The following is a 15,071-nucleotide window of genomic DNA, read 5'->3' on the forward strand; positions in this document are numbered from 1 at the left end:
TAACTAAAGTTAGGGCAGAAATAAATAACACTGAAAATAAGAAAACCATACAAAAGATCAACAAAAGTAAATGTTGGTTCTTTGAAAGAGTGAAAAAAAACCGACAAACCTTTAGCCAGACTCACAAAATAAAAAAGGGGAAAAAACCCCAAATAAATCAGATCGTAAATGAAAGACGAGATATCACCACAAACACCGTAGAAATTCAATATATTATGCGAGGCTTCTATGAAACACTATATGCAACCAAGCTAGAGAACCTGGAGGAAATGGACAATTTCCTAGATACCTATGAACTTCCAAAATTAAATAAAGAGGAACTAGATAATATGAACAGGCCCATCACAGCTAATGAAATTGAAACAGGTATCAAAAAGGTTCCCAAGAATAAAGTCCTGGACCAGATGGTTTTACAAATGAATTCTACAAAACCTTCAAAGAAGAACTAATACCTCTCCTTTAAAAAGTCTTCCAGAAGATTGAAGACACTCGAATACTCCCTCTTCCAGCTTCTATGAAGCCAACATCACTCTGATACCAAAAGCAGACAGGGACATAAAAAAAAAAAAAATACAGACCAATATCTCTGATGAACATAGATGCGAAAATCTTGAACAAAATATTAGCCAACTGAATACACCAGTCTATTAAAAAGATTGTTCATCATGACCAAATGGGGATTATCCCAGGCATGCAAGGTTGGTTTAATATACGTAAATCAATCAATATGATACACCACATCAACAAAAGCAAGACCAAAAACCACATGGTCATATCAATAGATGCAGAGAAAGCCTTTGACAAAATACAACATCCCTTTATGATCAGAACACTACAAAAAATGTGACTAGATAGAAAATTCCTGAAGATAGTGGAGTCTATATATAGCAAACCTACAGCCAACATCATATTCAATGGTGAAAAACTGGAAGCATTTCTCCTCAGATCAGGTACTAGACAGGGCTGCCCATTATAAACATTATTATTCAACATAGTGTTGGAAATTCTTACCATAGCAATCAGGCAGGAGCAAGGAATTAAAGGGACACAGATTGGAAGAGAAGTCAAACTCTCCGTATTTGCAGATGACATGATAGTATACATAGACAAATCTAAGGAATCCAGCAAGAAGCTTTTGGAAATCCATCAGGCAACACAGTAAGGTGATCAGGCTACAAAATTAACATTTAAAAGTCAGTGGTATTCATCTATGCAAACAATAAGTTAGAAGAAGATGAAATCCAGAAATCAATTCCTTTTACTATAGCAACTAAAACAATAAAATATCTAGGAAGAAACCTAACCAAAGAAGTGAAAGATTTGTATACTGAAAATTATGAGTCCCCTACTCACGGAAACTGAAAAAGACACAAAGAAGTGGAAAGATATTCCATGTTGGAATTAACATGGAATTATTCCATGGTTGGTAGAATTAACATCATCAAAATGAATATACTACCCAGAGCCATCTACAAATTTAATGCTATCCCCATCAAGATCCCAAGCACATTTTTTAGGAGAATAGAAAAAAATGCTACAAATGTTCATCTGGAACCAGAAAAGACCTAGAATTGCCAAAACAATTTTGAGAAAAAATATATGAACCAGAGGCATCACACTCCCAGATCTCAAAATGTATTATAGGGCCGTTGTCATCAAAACTGCTTGGTACGGGAACATGAATAGACACACTGACAATGGAATAGAATTGAGAGCCCAGAAGTAAGCCCCTACACCTATGAACATCTAATCTTTGACAAAGGTGCCCAGACTATTAAATGGGGAAAACAGTCTCTTCAACAAACGGTGTTGGAAAAAATGGTGTTGAAACATGCAGAAGAATGAAACTAAACCACTATATTTCACCAAATACAAAAGTAAATTCCAAGTGGATTAAGGACTTGGAAGTTAGACTAGAAACTATCAGATACTTAGAGGAAAATACTGACAGACCTCTTTTCTGCATAAATTTTAAAGACATCTTCAATGAAACGAATGGAATTACAAAGAAGACTAAGGCAAGCATAAACCTATGGGACTTCATAAAATTAAAAATCTTCTGCACAGCAAAAGAAACCACTACCCCAACCAAGGGAAGAGACCCCTCCCAGAATGAGAAGATCTTTACATGCCATCAGATAAGAGTGTAATAACCAAAATATATAAAGAGCTTGCCAAACTCAACCACAAGAAAACAAATGACCCCATCCAAAAATGGTGAGAGGACATGAACAGAATATTCACCATAGAAGAGAAACACATGAGAAAAACGCTCCAAATCTCTGCTTGTCAGAGAAATGCAAATAAAGACAACAATGAGATACCACTTCACTCCTATGAGAATGTCATACATCAGAAAAGGTAACACCAACAAATGCTGAAGAAGTTATGCGGTCAAAGGAACCCTCCTACACTGCTGGTGGAACTGTCAATTGGTCCAGCCTCTGTGGAGAATAATCTGGAGAACTCTCAGAAGGCTAGAAATAGACCTACCCTATGATCCTGCAATTCCTCTCCTGGGGATATGTCCTAAGGAACCCCAAACACCCATCCAAAAAGATCTGTGTACACAGATGTTCTTAGCAGCACAGTTTGTGATAGCCAAAACCTGGAAGCAACCCAGGTGTCCAACAACAGATGAGTGGCTGAGCAAGTTGTGGTATATATACACAATGGAATACTACTCAGCTATTAAAATGGTGATTTCACTATTTTCAGCCCATCTTGGATGGAGCTTGAAGAAATCATGTTAAGTGAAATAAGTCAGAAATAGAAGGATGAATATGGAATGATCTCACTCTCAGACAGAAGTTGAAAAACAAAGATCAGAAAACACAAGTTGAACCAGAACTGGAGTTGGCGTATTGCACCAAAGTAAAAGACTTTGGGGTGAGTGGGGGAGAATACAGGTCCAAAAAGGATGACAGAGGACCTAGTGGTGGTTATATTGTTATATGGAAAACTGGGAAATGTTATACATGTACAAACTATTGTATTTCCTGTCGAATGTAAAATATTAATTCCCCAATAAAGAAATTAAAAAAAAGAAAACGCTCCTAAACTTACTCTGCATTTGAAATGAGTAAAAATTAGTAGGATAAACAAAATTTAACAGCTGTATCAGAGCACAGCTGAAGTACAAGAGAACTGGGTGTATAAGTTGCTTCTCTAATAGTGTACCTCTAGATAGGGCAGCCTTTGAAAGAGGAGATAGAACAGTTAGCTCTTTACATGTTTGTCTTCCTGCTTAAAAATAAAATCCTGAAGGATCAGTGCAGATGTGCAAGGTCTGGCATACTATTTTTCACTCAAGACAAGCTTACTAAATGAATGTTCACTAAAAAGAACTACCTCTCTTAGCCTATGGTTTTGTCAGTATTTCCTTTTTATAAATAAAAATTTTGCAAAAAAAGCAGTTAACCAAAAAAAAAAAAAAAAAAAAAAAATGTAGTACCACCCAGCAATATACCAGACTCACTAAAGCATCCAGGAGAATCTTAAGAGAATAAAATGAATGACAACATATTTTTGAACTAGGAGGTTTAAAAAAGACCAAATGACATCAGGAGAAAGCTTTCTGTAACTAGTAAGAAATAATTGATCTTCCCAGAGGTGGAGGAACAAGAGGCAGGGAGGTAAATGACAGAAGAGACCAACAATAATAAATAATTCTGTCCTGAGGAAGCAAACAGCTTGCTTTTGTAACTTATAATTTTCTTCTAGCCTTCCACTAAGAGCTGCATCAAATGTCTCCAGAGACAAGCCTCTTCCCCACATGTGGGTTCCACCACACTGTGATGAGTAATTTGCCCCTGCACTGTCAGCAATGGTATCTGGATTAATCATCACAATTTGGTCATGTGCTTGGCACCAGTGGGTGGAAAATGTTCCAAAGTTAAAGAAGGGCACAGCAATATTGTCATATGATTCAGCAAGAAAGGAAAAATCCCCCAAATTGTGATTCTCAGTAACCTACCTTCAATGTTTTCACAGCAACGGTAAGGCTGTATTTCTTCCAGACACCAACGTAAACTTCTCCATACTGGCCACCCCCAAGTTTGTGCTTCATGGTGATATCTGTTCGTTCCATTTCCCATTTGTCATGGATGGGGGACACTCCATAGACCGTAGGCTTATTGCACTTGGGTGCAGGATAGTGCAATGTTGTCACCAGCCCATCAGCCACTGTGGAGTGATGGTGAACCAGCTCAGCCAACGTGCTAAAACGGCTCTCTGCAGTTACATACACCTGAGGAGAAACACAGAAGAAGAAAGTTAAGTCAAATGAGGAGAATTAAAAAAAAAAAAAGTGGGTGGAGGGGGGCTGGCAGTAGAGCAGCAGTTAAGCACACATGGTGTAAAGCACAAGGACCGGCCTAAGGATCCTGGTTGGAGCCCCCAGCTCCTACCTGCTGGGGGGGGGGGGTCTCTTCACAAACAGTGAAGCAGGTTTGCAGGTGTCTTTCTCTCCACCTGACTTACTCTCCTCTCTCAATCTCTCTCTGCCCTACCCAACAACGACAGTAATAACAACAATAGTAACTACAACAACAATAAATAACAAGGGCAACAAAAGGGAAAAAATGGCCTCCAGGAGCAGTGGATTCGTAGTTCAGGACCCAAGCCCTAGTGATAACCCTGGAGGAGGCCAAAAAAAAAAAAAAAGAAAAAGAAAAAAGATTCTTAAAGCCCATTATTTAAGTGAAGATAGATGATATTGTGAGGTAAATGAAACAATAATGATTTAAAGGGAAACTGCACGGGAGCTGGACAAAAACTCAGAGCGGAGCAGTACTCTGCTACTAAAAACTTTTATTGTACATATTGTATACAATTAGAAAACAATTTCAGGCAGACAGAAGTAGATAACATAATAGTTATGCAAAGAGACTCTCATGCCTAAAGCTGCAAAGTCTCAAGTTCAGCTGCCCACACCACTATAAGCTAAAGCTGAGCAGCGCTCTAGGAAAAAAAAAAAAAAAAAAAGAATCTACAAAATAAACTCACCTATTATAAACATCTCCCACATGGAAGATACATTAACTTTACCAACACCCAAATTTCCCTGTGTCTTCTCAAATATCCTCACGCAATTTTCAACATCCCTGGGGCAAAGGTGGCCACTCTGTTGACAGCCAAGACTTCCCATTATCTCTGTATGCTTTCTGAACTACAAATACATGGAATCATACAATACAGATTGTTCTGGGTCTTGTTTTCTTTTATCCAACTTTTTTGTTTTTCTAATATAGTTCACAAACCATAAGTTTCACCATTTCAAGTATTCAAATCAGTGGTTTCAGAATATTCACCAAACTATACAGCATCACTACCATCTAACTCCAGAACATTTTCACCACCCAACTCCAGAACATTTTCACCATCCCCCAAAGAAATCCATACATATAAGCAATCTTTCTCAGCCCTTGGCAACCAATCTCATTCACTCAGTTTTATGTGTATGAGAAATATCTACAATAGGAGTAACCAAACTTTTCTGTACATGATTTAGGTTTGTGGCCTTAGTGTCTGCCACAAGTGGCCAACTCTGCTACCATAAAATGACAGCAGACAGGGAGTCCGGCTGTAGCGCAACGGGGTTAATTGCACGTGGTGTAAAGTGCAAGGACTGGCGTAAGGATCCCGGTTTGATCCCTTGACTCCCCACCTGCAGGAAAGTTGCTTTACAATCAGTGAAGCAGGACTGCAGGTGTCTATCTTTCTCTCCCCGTCTGCCCCTCCTCTTTCCATTTCTCTCTGTCCTATCTAACAATGACATCAATAACAACAACAATTACAACAATAATAAAACAGGGCAAAAAAAGGGAAAATAAATTAACATTTAAAAAATGACAGCAGACATGACAATACATAAACAAATGTATGGCTTTGTTTCAATAAAACATTATTTGCAAAAGCAGCTTCTAGAAAGCCACAGTTTTCCCTAATGGTATGTGCACCAGTGTTTTGGTAACTTTGTAGTGCATGAAACACTATTTTATTTATATTTTATATATTATATATTATTTATATTCCAATTTTTTTTTTTTTTCCACCAGGGTTACTGCTGGGGCTCGGTGCCTGCACTACAAATCCACTGCTCCTGGAGGCCATTTTTTTCTTTTTTGTTGTGCTTATTATAGTTACTACTGTTGTTGTTATTGATGTCATTGTTGTTGGATAGGACAGAGAGAAATGGAGAGAGGAGGGCAAGACAGAGAGGGGTAGAGAAAGACAGATACCTGCAGACCCGCTTCACTGCCTGTGAAGCAACTCCCCTGCAGGTAGGCAGCCTGGGGCTCAAACCAGGATCCTCATGCTCATCCTTGAAATTTGGGCCACCTGCGCTTAACCCGCTGCGCTACCACTTCACTCCCGTATTTTTACTTATCTATTAGAGACAGAAACTGAGAAGAGGGAGATAGAGAAGGAGAAAGGATACCTGCAATACTGCTTCCCCATATGTGAAGCTTCTCTTGTAAAGCAGTCTAACTGCCTGACTCCCAATTTACTAATTTTCTTAACTCAGCCACTACATTTCACATGAATTATTTTTAATTTACTTCTTACAGTGATCCTACTGTAATGGAGAATTGAGGTTCCATGGTGAATAAATAAATGGCAGAGTTACAAATCAAATCAGGTCTGTTTGCTCCAAGACTGGGCTTTTCCTACAGTGCAGTCATATGGTAGGAAGAGAATAAATTATTCACTCTGAATAAACTATCCTATAGAAGAACTGATGGAAGCTAGCAGTTTGCAAACAGCTTTATTATAACATGGCTGGTCTTTCTAATGTTCAAATTGCTAAATAACTAAGGGATCAGATATAACTCACCTAGTAGGGAACATCATGCCTTGTCAAACATATGGCCCAGGTTCAAGCCATGAAACCACATGGGAGGGCATGCCCCTAAGAAACCTCCAGTGCTGTGATGGCTCTCCATCCCCACCCCTGTATATATGTATGTATGTATGTATGTATGTATGTATGTATGTATCTGAAAAAAATGGTCCCACATCAACAAAAGCAAGACCAAAAACCACATGGTCACATCAGTAGATGCAGAGAAAGCCTTTGACAAAATACAACATCCCTTTATGATCAAAACACTACAAAAAAATGGGAATAGATGGAAAATTCCTGAAGATGGTGGAGTCTATATATAGCAAACCTACAGCCAACAACATACTCAATGGTGAAAAACTGGAAGCATTTCCACTCAGATCAGGTACTAGACAGGGCTGCCCACTGTCACCATTACAATTCAACATAGTGTTGGAAGTTCTTGCCATAGCAATCAGGCAGGAGCAAGGAATTAAAGGGATACAGATTGGAAGAGAAGAAATCAAACTCTCCTTTTTTACAGATGACATGATAGTATACATGGAAAAACCTAAGGAATCCAGCAAGAGGCTTTTGGAAATCATTAGGCAATACAGTAAGGTGTCAGGCTACAAAATTAACATTCAAAAGTCAGTGGCATTCCTCTATGCAAACACTAAGTTAGAAGAAATTGAAATCCAGAAATCAATTCCTTTTTCCTTTTCTATAGCAACAAAAACAATAAAATATCTAGGAGTAAACCTAACCAAAGAAGTGAAAGACTTGTATACTGAAAATTATGAGTCACTACTCAAAAGAAATTGAAGAAGACACAAAGAAGTGGAAAGATATTCCATGTTCATGGGTTGGAAGAATTAACATCATCAAAATGAATATACTACCCAGAGCCATCTACAAATTTAATGCTATCCCCATCAAGATCCCAAGCACATTTTTTAGGAGAATAGAAAAAATGCTACAAATGTTCATCTGGAACCAGAAAAGACCTAGAATTGCCAAAACAATCTTGAGAAAAAAATATATGAACCAGAGGCATCACACTCCCAGATTTCAAACTGCATTATAGGGCCATTGTCATCAAAACTGCTTGGTACTGGAACATGAATAGACACACTGACCAGTGGAATAGAATTGAGAACCCAGAAGTAAGCCCCTATGGACATCTAATCTTTGACAAAGGTGCCCAGACTATTCAATGGGGAAAACAGAGTCTCTTCAACAAATGGTGTTGGAAAAAATGGGTTGAAACATACAGAAGAATGAAACTGAATCACTGTATTTCACCAAATACAAAAGTAAATTCCAAGTGGATCAAGAACTTGGATGTTAGACCACAAGCTATCAGATACTTAGAGGAAAATATTGGCAGAACTTATTTCCGCATAAATTTTAAAGACATCTTCAATGAAACAAATGCAATTACAAAGAAGACTAAGGCAAGTATAAACCTGTGGGACTACATCAAATTAAAAAGCTTCTGCACAGCAAAAGAAACCACTACCCAAACCAAGAGACCCCTCACAGAATGGGAGAATGGGAGAAAATCTTTACATGCCATACATCAGATAAGAGTTTAATAACCAAAATATATAAAGAGCTTGCCAAACTCAACAACAAGACAAACAATAACCCCATCCAAAAATGGGGAGAGGACATGGACAGAATATTCACCACAGAAGAGATCCAAAAGGCCGAGAAACACATGAAAAAATGCTCCAAGTCTCTGATTGTCAGAGAAATGCAAATAAAGACAATAATGAGATACCACTTCACTCCTGTGAGAATGTCATACATCAGAAAAGGTAACAGCAGCAAATGCTGGAGAGGGTGTGGGGTCAAAGGAACCCTCCTACACTGCTGGTGGGAATGTCAATTGGTCCAGCCTCTGTGGGGAACAGTCTGGAGAACTCTCAGAAGGCTAGAAATAGACCTACCCTATGACCCTGCAATTCCTCTCCTGGGAATATGTCCTAAGGAACCCAACACATCCACCCAAAATGATCTGTGTACACATATGTTCTTGGCAGCACAATTTGTAATAGCCAAAACCTGGAAGCAACCCAGGTGTCCAACAACAGATGAGTGGCTGAGCAAGTTGTGGTGTATATATACACAATGGAATACTACTCAGCTGTAAAAAATGGTGACTTCACCGTTTTCAGCCGATCTTGGATGGACCTTGAAAAATTCATGTTAAGTGAAATAAGTCAGAAACAGAAGGATGAATATGGGATGATCTCACTCTCAGGCAGAAGTTGAAAGACAAGATCAGAAAAGAAAACAGTCTGGAGAACTCTCAGAAGGCTAGAAATGGACCTACCCTATGACCTTGCAATTCCTCTCCTGGGGTTATATCCTAAGGAACCCAACACATCCACCCAAAAAGATCTGTGTACATATGTTCTTGGCAGCACAATTTGTAATAGCCAAAACCTGGAAGCAACCCAGGTGTCCAACAACAGATGAGTGGCTGAGCAAGTTGTGGTATATATACAGAATGGAATACTACTCAGCTGTAAAAAAAAATGGTGACTTCACCGTTTTTAGCCGATCTTGGATGGACCTTGAAAAAATCATGTTGAGTGAAATAAGTCAGAAACAGAAGGATGAATATGGGATGATCTCACTCTCAGGCAGAAATTGAAAAACAAGATCAGAAAAGAAAACACAAGTAGAACCTGAACTGGAATTGGCGTATTACACCAAAGTAAAAGACTCTGGGGTGGGTGGGTGGGGAGAATACAGGTCCAAGAAGGATTCAGAGGACCTAGTGGGGGTTGTATTGTTCAATGGGAAACTAGGGAATGTTATGACTGTACAAACTATTGTATTTACTGTTGAATGTAAAACATTAATTCCCCAATAAAGAAACAAATTAAAAAAAAAAACTGGTCCCAGGTGATGACATTATGTATGCAAAAGGCCCCAGAAACACACACACACACACACACACACACACACCAGCTGAACTGATCCATCATATTGACACAAATGGTCAATACCAATCTCTGAATACTAAGTTCACACTCTATAAACTTTCCGGTAGAGATTAGTAAAACCTTCAAGGTTTATTAAGGCTTAGGTAAATTCTATAGTATATTAGAGGCATAAGTCTACATTGAGGATGTTAAGAACAACTAATTGTTAATAATCTCTGATGAGATTATTAAAAAATTCCATTACTCTATTTTTTTAAGACAAAATACTATGTATTATAAGAAGAATAAGAATCTCTAATATGTGAAAATAAACTACAAAAAAAGGTGGGGTAGATAGCATAATGTTTATGTGAAGAGACTTTCAAGACTGAGGCTCCAAAGCCCCAGGTTCAGTCCCCCGCATCACCATAAACCAGAACTCAACAGTGCTCTGGTAAAAAGAAAAGAAGAAGAAGAAGGAGGAGAAGAAGAAGAAGAAAAAAATAAAATAATAAAAACTAGAGAAAATGACATCACTTAAGAAGGTGTGGGGGACAATGTATGTGTTCCCATATTCTCTTGTAGTCTAACATGCCTGCTAGCTTTATTATGTCAGCTAGTATTTTATTTCATGCCAGACATAAAAACTATGCCCTTTAGTTATTCTGAGAACTGTTTCTAAAGTATAGTCAGGTAGTCTGGGAAGTGGCACAGTGGATAAAGCACTGGACTCTCAAGCTTGAGGTCCTGACTTCAATCCCTGGTAGCACATATACCAGAATAATATCTGGTTCTTTCTCTTTCTCTCTCTCTCTCTCCTCCTATCTCTCTCATTAATAAATAAATAAAATCTTTTTAAAAATAAAGTGCAGCCAGTCACACCCAATCTTACCTTGCCATCTGTGGTGGTATTGATCCTGTAGTGATACACACGCCCCTCATACCTGAGGGAGATGGACAGCTGCCCAGGGCTGCTCTCACTTTCTCGCACCAGGAAGCTGCCATTGATCAGGCTGCTCAGGAGATACTCAGCCGCACTACGAGACACAGGCCCATGGTACCAGGAATGCTTTTCCAGGCTGTTTACTGGGGTGATGTAGTTGCTGGGCACCCAACCTTGTCCATTCTTAGATCGAACTTCACTCCACTCACCATTTTGGTTGTAACCAAGCACTCGGAGTTTTTCACCTAGCCATGAGGTCATCACAGAATAAATGAGAAATTGTTAAAAGTTTTACTTCAAACTTAGAAGTCATTTAAAAATGAGTCAGGATCTTTGATATCAACAAGATTTTTTTAGTTGTTGCTCTTGGGAGTTGCATCTCAATGGGTCAACCTTTTTTTTTTTTCCTCTCACCAAAGCACTGCTCAACTCTGGCTTATGGTGGTGTGGGGGACTGAACCTGGGACTCTGGAGCCTCAGGCATGAAAGACTCTTTGTATTACCATTATGCTATCTACCCTGGCCCTGCTAGGGCAACCTTTTCTTTTCTTTTCTTTTCTTTTCTTTGTATTTTATTTATTTTATTTTTGAGAGAGATGCAGAGAAAGACACAGAGAGAAACACCAGAGCACTGCTCAGCTCTAGCTTATGGTGGTGTGGGGGATTGAACCTGCGACGTTGGAGCCTCAGGCATGAGAGTCTCTTTGCATAACCATTATGCTATCTACCCCCACCCTAGGGCAACCTTTTCAAGTAGAAGGAGACAGAGGGGAAAAGAGAAGGAAAGATACCACAGCACCAAAGTTTCCTTCTATGTGGTGGAGGCTGGTCCCAAACTTGGGTGGCATGAATGACAAAGATGGTATATTATCAGGGTAAGTTCTTGCTGGTTCTCAGCAAGATATTTTAAAATAATGATAAGCTTTGGGCACAGCAGTGACACACTTGGTTTAGCACACACACGCCCTTGGTAGCGACCTGCAGTTAAGTCTGTGGGGAGGATGCTTCATAAGTGGTGGAGCAGTACTGTAGGTATCTCTCAGCTGGCTGAATGCATATACTACCATGCACAAGAACCCAGGTTCAAGTCCCTTCTGCCCCCACCTGCAGGAAGAAAGCTTCAGAAGTAATGAATCAGTGCTGCAGGTCTCTCTCATGCTTCTCCTTTACCTTTTCCCCTCCGCTCTCAATTTCTTTTTTTTTTCCTCCTCCAGGGTTATTGCTGGGCTCGGTGCCTGCACCATGAATCCACCGCTCCTGGAGGCCATTTTTTTTTCCTCCCTTTTGTTGCCCTTGTTGTAGCTTCGTTGTGGTTATTATTATTGCCCTTGTTGACACAATTCGTTGTTGGATAGGACAGAGAGAAATGGAGAGAGGAAGGGAAGACAGAGATGGGGAGAGAAAGACAGACACCTACAGACCTGCTTCACCGCCTGTGAAGCAACTCCTCTGCAGGTGGGAAGCCGGGGGCTCGAACCGGGATCCTTACGCCGGTCCCTGCACTTTGCGCCACATGCGCTTAACCCACTGCGCCACCGCCCGACCCCCTCCCCTCTCAATTTCTCTGTCGCTTATCCAATAAGTAAATACAGAGTCTTTAAGAAAACTCAGAGATAGGGGGCTGGGTGGTGGTGCACCTGGTTGAGCTCACATGTTACAGTGCACAAGGACCCAGGTTTGAGCCCCTTGTCCCCAAATGCAGGGGGAAAGCTTTGCAAATGGTGAAGCAGGCCTGCAGGTGTCTTTGTCTCTCATTTTCTCTATCTCCCCCTCCCTTCTTGATTTCTGACTGTCTCTATTCAACAAATAAATAATTAAAAAAATAAAAAGAAAACTCAATAGTGATTAGTAGACTGGTGACACATACAGAAAGGTTATTCAAAATATTTGAAAAATGATAGTCTCATCCTTCACAGTTACTCTTCAAAACAGTTCGTAAAGAAATGTATCATAAACGCAGCAGTTATGCGAAGATTCTCATGTTTATGGCTCTGAAGTTCCAGGTCCAATCCTGTGCACCACCATAAGCCAGAGTTGAGCAGTGCTCTGGTGAGAAGGGGTGGGAGGGAGAGAGAGGAAGTATATTGCCCAATCATGGGCCAGGCGGTGGTGTACTGGGTTAAGCGCACACAGTGCAAAGTGCAAGGACTTGCACAAGGATCCCGGTTCAAGCCCTCCACTCCCCACTCCCCACTTGCAGGGAGTCACTTCACAAGTGGTGAAGCAGGTCTGCAGGTGTCTATCTTCCCTCCCCTCTCGGTTTTTCTCTGTCTTATCAAAAAAAAAAAAAAGCAAACAAACAAAAAATGGCCACAGGAGCAGTGGATTCTTAGTGCAGGCACCGAGCCCCATTGATGACCCTGCAGGTAAAAAAAAAGAAAGAAAAACAGTTAAGCATCTTCATATGGTGGCCTGTTGACCACCTAGTTAATTAGCACAACTGTTACCATAAGAACATGGGTTCAAGACCTCACATCCCACCTGCAGGGGGGTTAAGCTTCATGAGAAGTGAAACAAGTGCTGCCAATGTCTCTCTCCCTTCTCTATCTCCCACTTCCCTCTTGATCTCTCTGTGTCCATCAGATAAAGGAGAAAAGAAAAAAGAGAAAAATGGCTGCCAGGAGCAGTGGATTCATCATGTAGGCAAACAGCCCCAACCCAATGATAACCCTGGTAGCAAAAAGAAAAAAAAAATCAATATACATGTTAAATATAACATTATTTCTAAACTGTACTTAGCATCAACACAACTGAACAATCAAAGTGGGGGGAAAAAAAAAGGGTGACAGCGAGCTTAGCAGGTAAGGCACAGCCCAGGTTCAAACCGCACAGGAGTGCCCTAGGTATCATGGTTTTGTGTCTCTCCTTCTCTATCTGAATGGGAAAAAAAGAGAACGAGAGAGAGAGAGGAAGCATCCAAGGAATAGTGAAATTGTGCATGCAAGAGGCCTGAACTGATCAAAAAATAAACTCAGAGACAACAAACCTTTGAGCAATGTTTTCAGAAAACCAACTGTTTGGGGGAGGCGGCCGGGGAAGACACTGAAAGCACAATCTTTAAAGCAGTTATAGTTCCCCAATATGCCACCTCTAACTCCTTATAAAGAATGAATCACTCCTACCTAGTCCTCTAAAATTAGTGTGCAGGAAGAGGAAATGGAGGCTGAAGTTGGAGCCCAAGATCACGTTGCTCAGTATCTGCTGCCAGCTTTATTGTCCTTAACTTTTCTATTAGAGCTGTGAATATCAAACCTAGATTCCCTCAACAAACTTTGTGGCCCTAAACTTGTAGTGCAGATAAGAAACTCCTCTGGCAAGATAGGGACTATGAAATAAGTGTCACCAGTAATAGCCAACAAGCTAAAGAATACTGATAAAGTCTTGGGCCCCAATCTCAAAGATGTGAGGCTCCTACAGAGTTCACAACTACTCCCTCAATTATCAGAAAGTCAAACTGATTGAACACATGGCTCATTAGTTACCAGGAAAAGACTACTGAAGAAAACTAAAAATTATTATTCTGGTAGCTATCTCTTTTCAATGGTAGGCAGAAATGTTAGAGTAATTGTCTTTTTCTTTTTTAAAAAATTAATTTATTGGATAGAGACAGAGAGATTGAGAGGGGAGAGGCAGATAGTGAGGGAGAACAGCAGAGAGCGGCAGCACTGATTCACTGCTTGTGATGCATCCCCCTGCAGGTAGGGACCAGGGCTTTGAACCTAGGTCTATGCACATGTAACATTTGTGCCTGGGTGTAAGACACTGAAAAGAAGAAAAAAAAACAAAAAACATTTGTGCCTGGGTGCAAAACATTGAAAAGAAGAAAAAAAAAAAAAGACAAGAGCGTGTGATCACTCCTCACATACATATACATACATGTGTATAAAACATAAAACATACCTAGTCTCTCTCTCTTTCTTCTACTTCTTTTTTTTCTTCTTTTGCCTCCAGGGTTTGGTGTTGACACTATGAGTCCACTACTCCTAGTGCTCATATTTTCCATTTTATTGGATAGGAGAGGTAGAAATTGAAAGGGGGGGGCGCAGAGAGGAAGAGAGAAAGACAGATAGTGGAAGACCCGCTTCACTGCTTGTAAAGTATCCCTCCTGCAGGTGGGAAGCCAGGGAGCTTGATCCCAGATCCTTGTGCATAGTGCTATGTGTACTTAACCCCAGGTGTGCCACCACCTGGCTTGTTTTGATCTTTCTTTTGAGCATTTAGGAGGATAACTTTCTACTTGGCAAGCTTTAAGCACCAGGAAACTCATAGCAGCAGGGATATAAAACAGTTATCCTATTGACAAAGGAGTTCCAGAACTACTTTTAAACTCAAGCAAAAGAGCATGCCCAAAGAAGGAATTAAA

General features: G+C 40.1%; 2 protein-coding genes across 7 annotated transcripts in view; one reads left to right on the top strand and one right to left on the bottom strand.

The window, feature by feature from the left end:
• The window catches only part of TOR3A (torsin family 3 member A), an 80,206-nt gene that overhangs the window by 45,679 nt on the left and 19,456 nt on the right, over nt 1-15,071 (top strand). The gene's annotated exons all lie outside the window — the stretch shown is intronic.
• ABL2 (ABL proto-oncogene 2, non-receptor tyrosine kinase) overlaps nt 1-15,071 on the bottom strand; it is a 109,567-nt gene that overhangs the window by 22,630 nt on the left and 71,866 nt on the right. For all 6 annotated transcript variants that reach the window (XM_060197748.1, XM_060197745.1, XM_060197751.1 and 3 more), the window contains 2 exons: nt 10,658-10,953; nt 3,977-4,249 (listed from right to left, as the gene is read on the bottom strand). In XM_060197748.1, coding sequence (XP_060053731.1) covers nt 3,977-4,249; nt 10,658-10,953 — 569 coding nt within the window. The remainder of the gene's footprint in view (nt 1-3,976; nt 4,250-10,657; nt 10,954-15,071) is intronic.

Source organism: Erinaceus europaeus, chromosome 9, assembly GCF_950295315.1.
Source record: "Erinaceus europaeus chromosome 9, mEriEur2.1, whole genome shotgun sequence".
NCBI lineage: Eukaryota > Metazoa > Chordata > Mammalia > Eulipotyphla > Erinaceidae > Erinaceus > Erinaceus europaeus.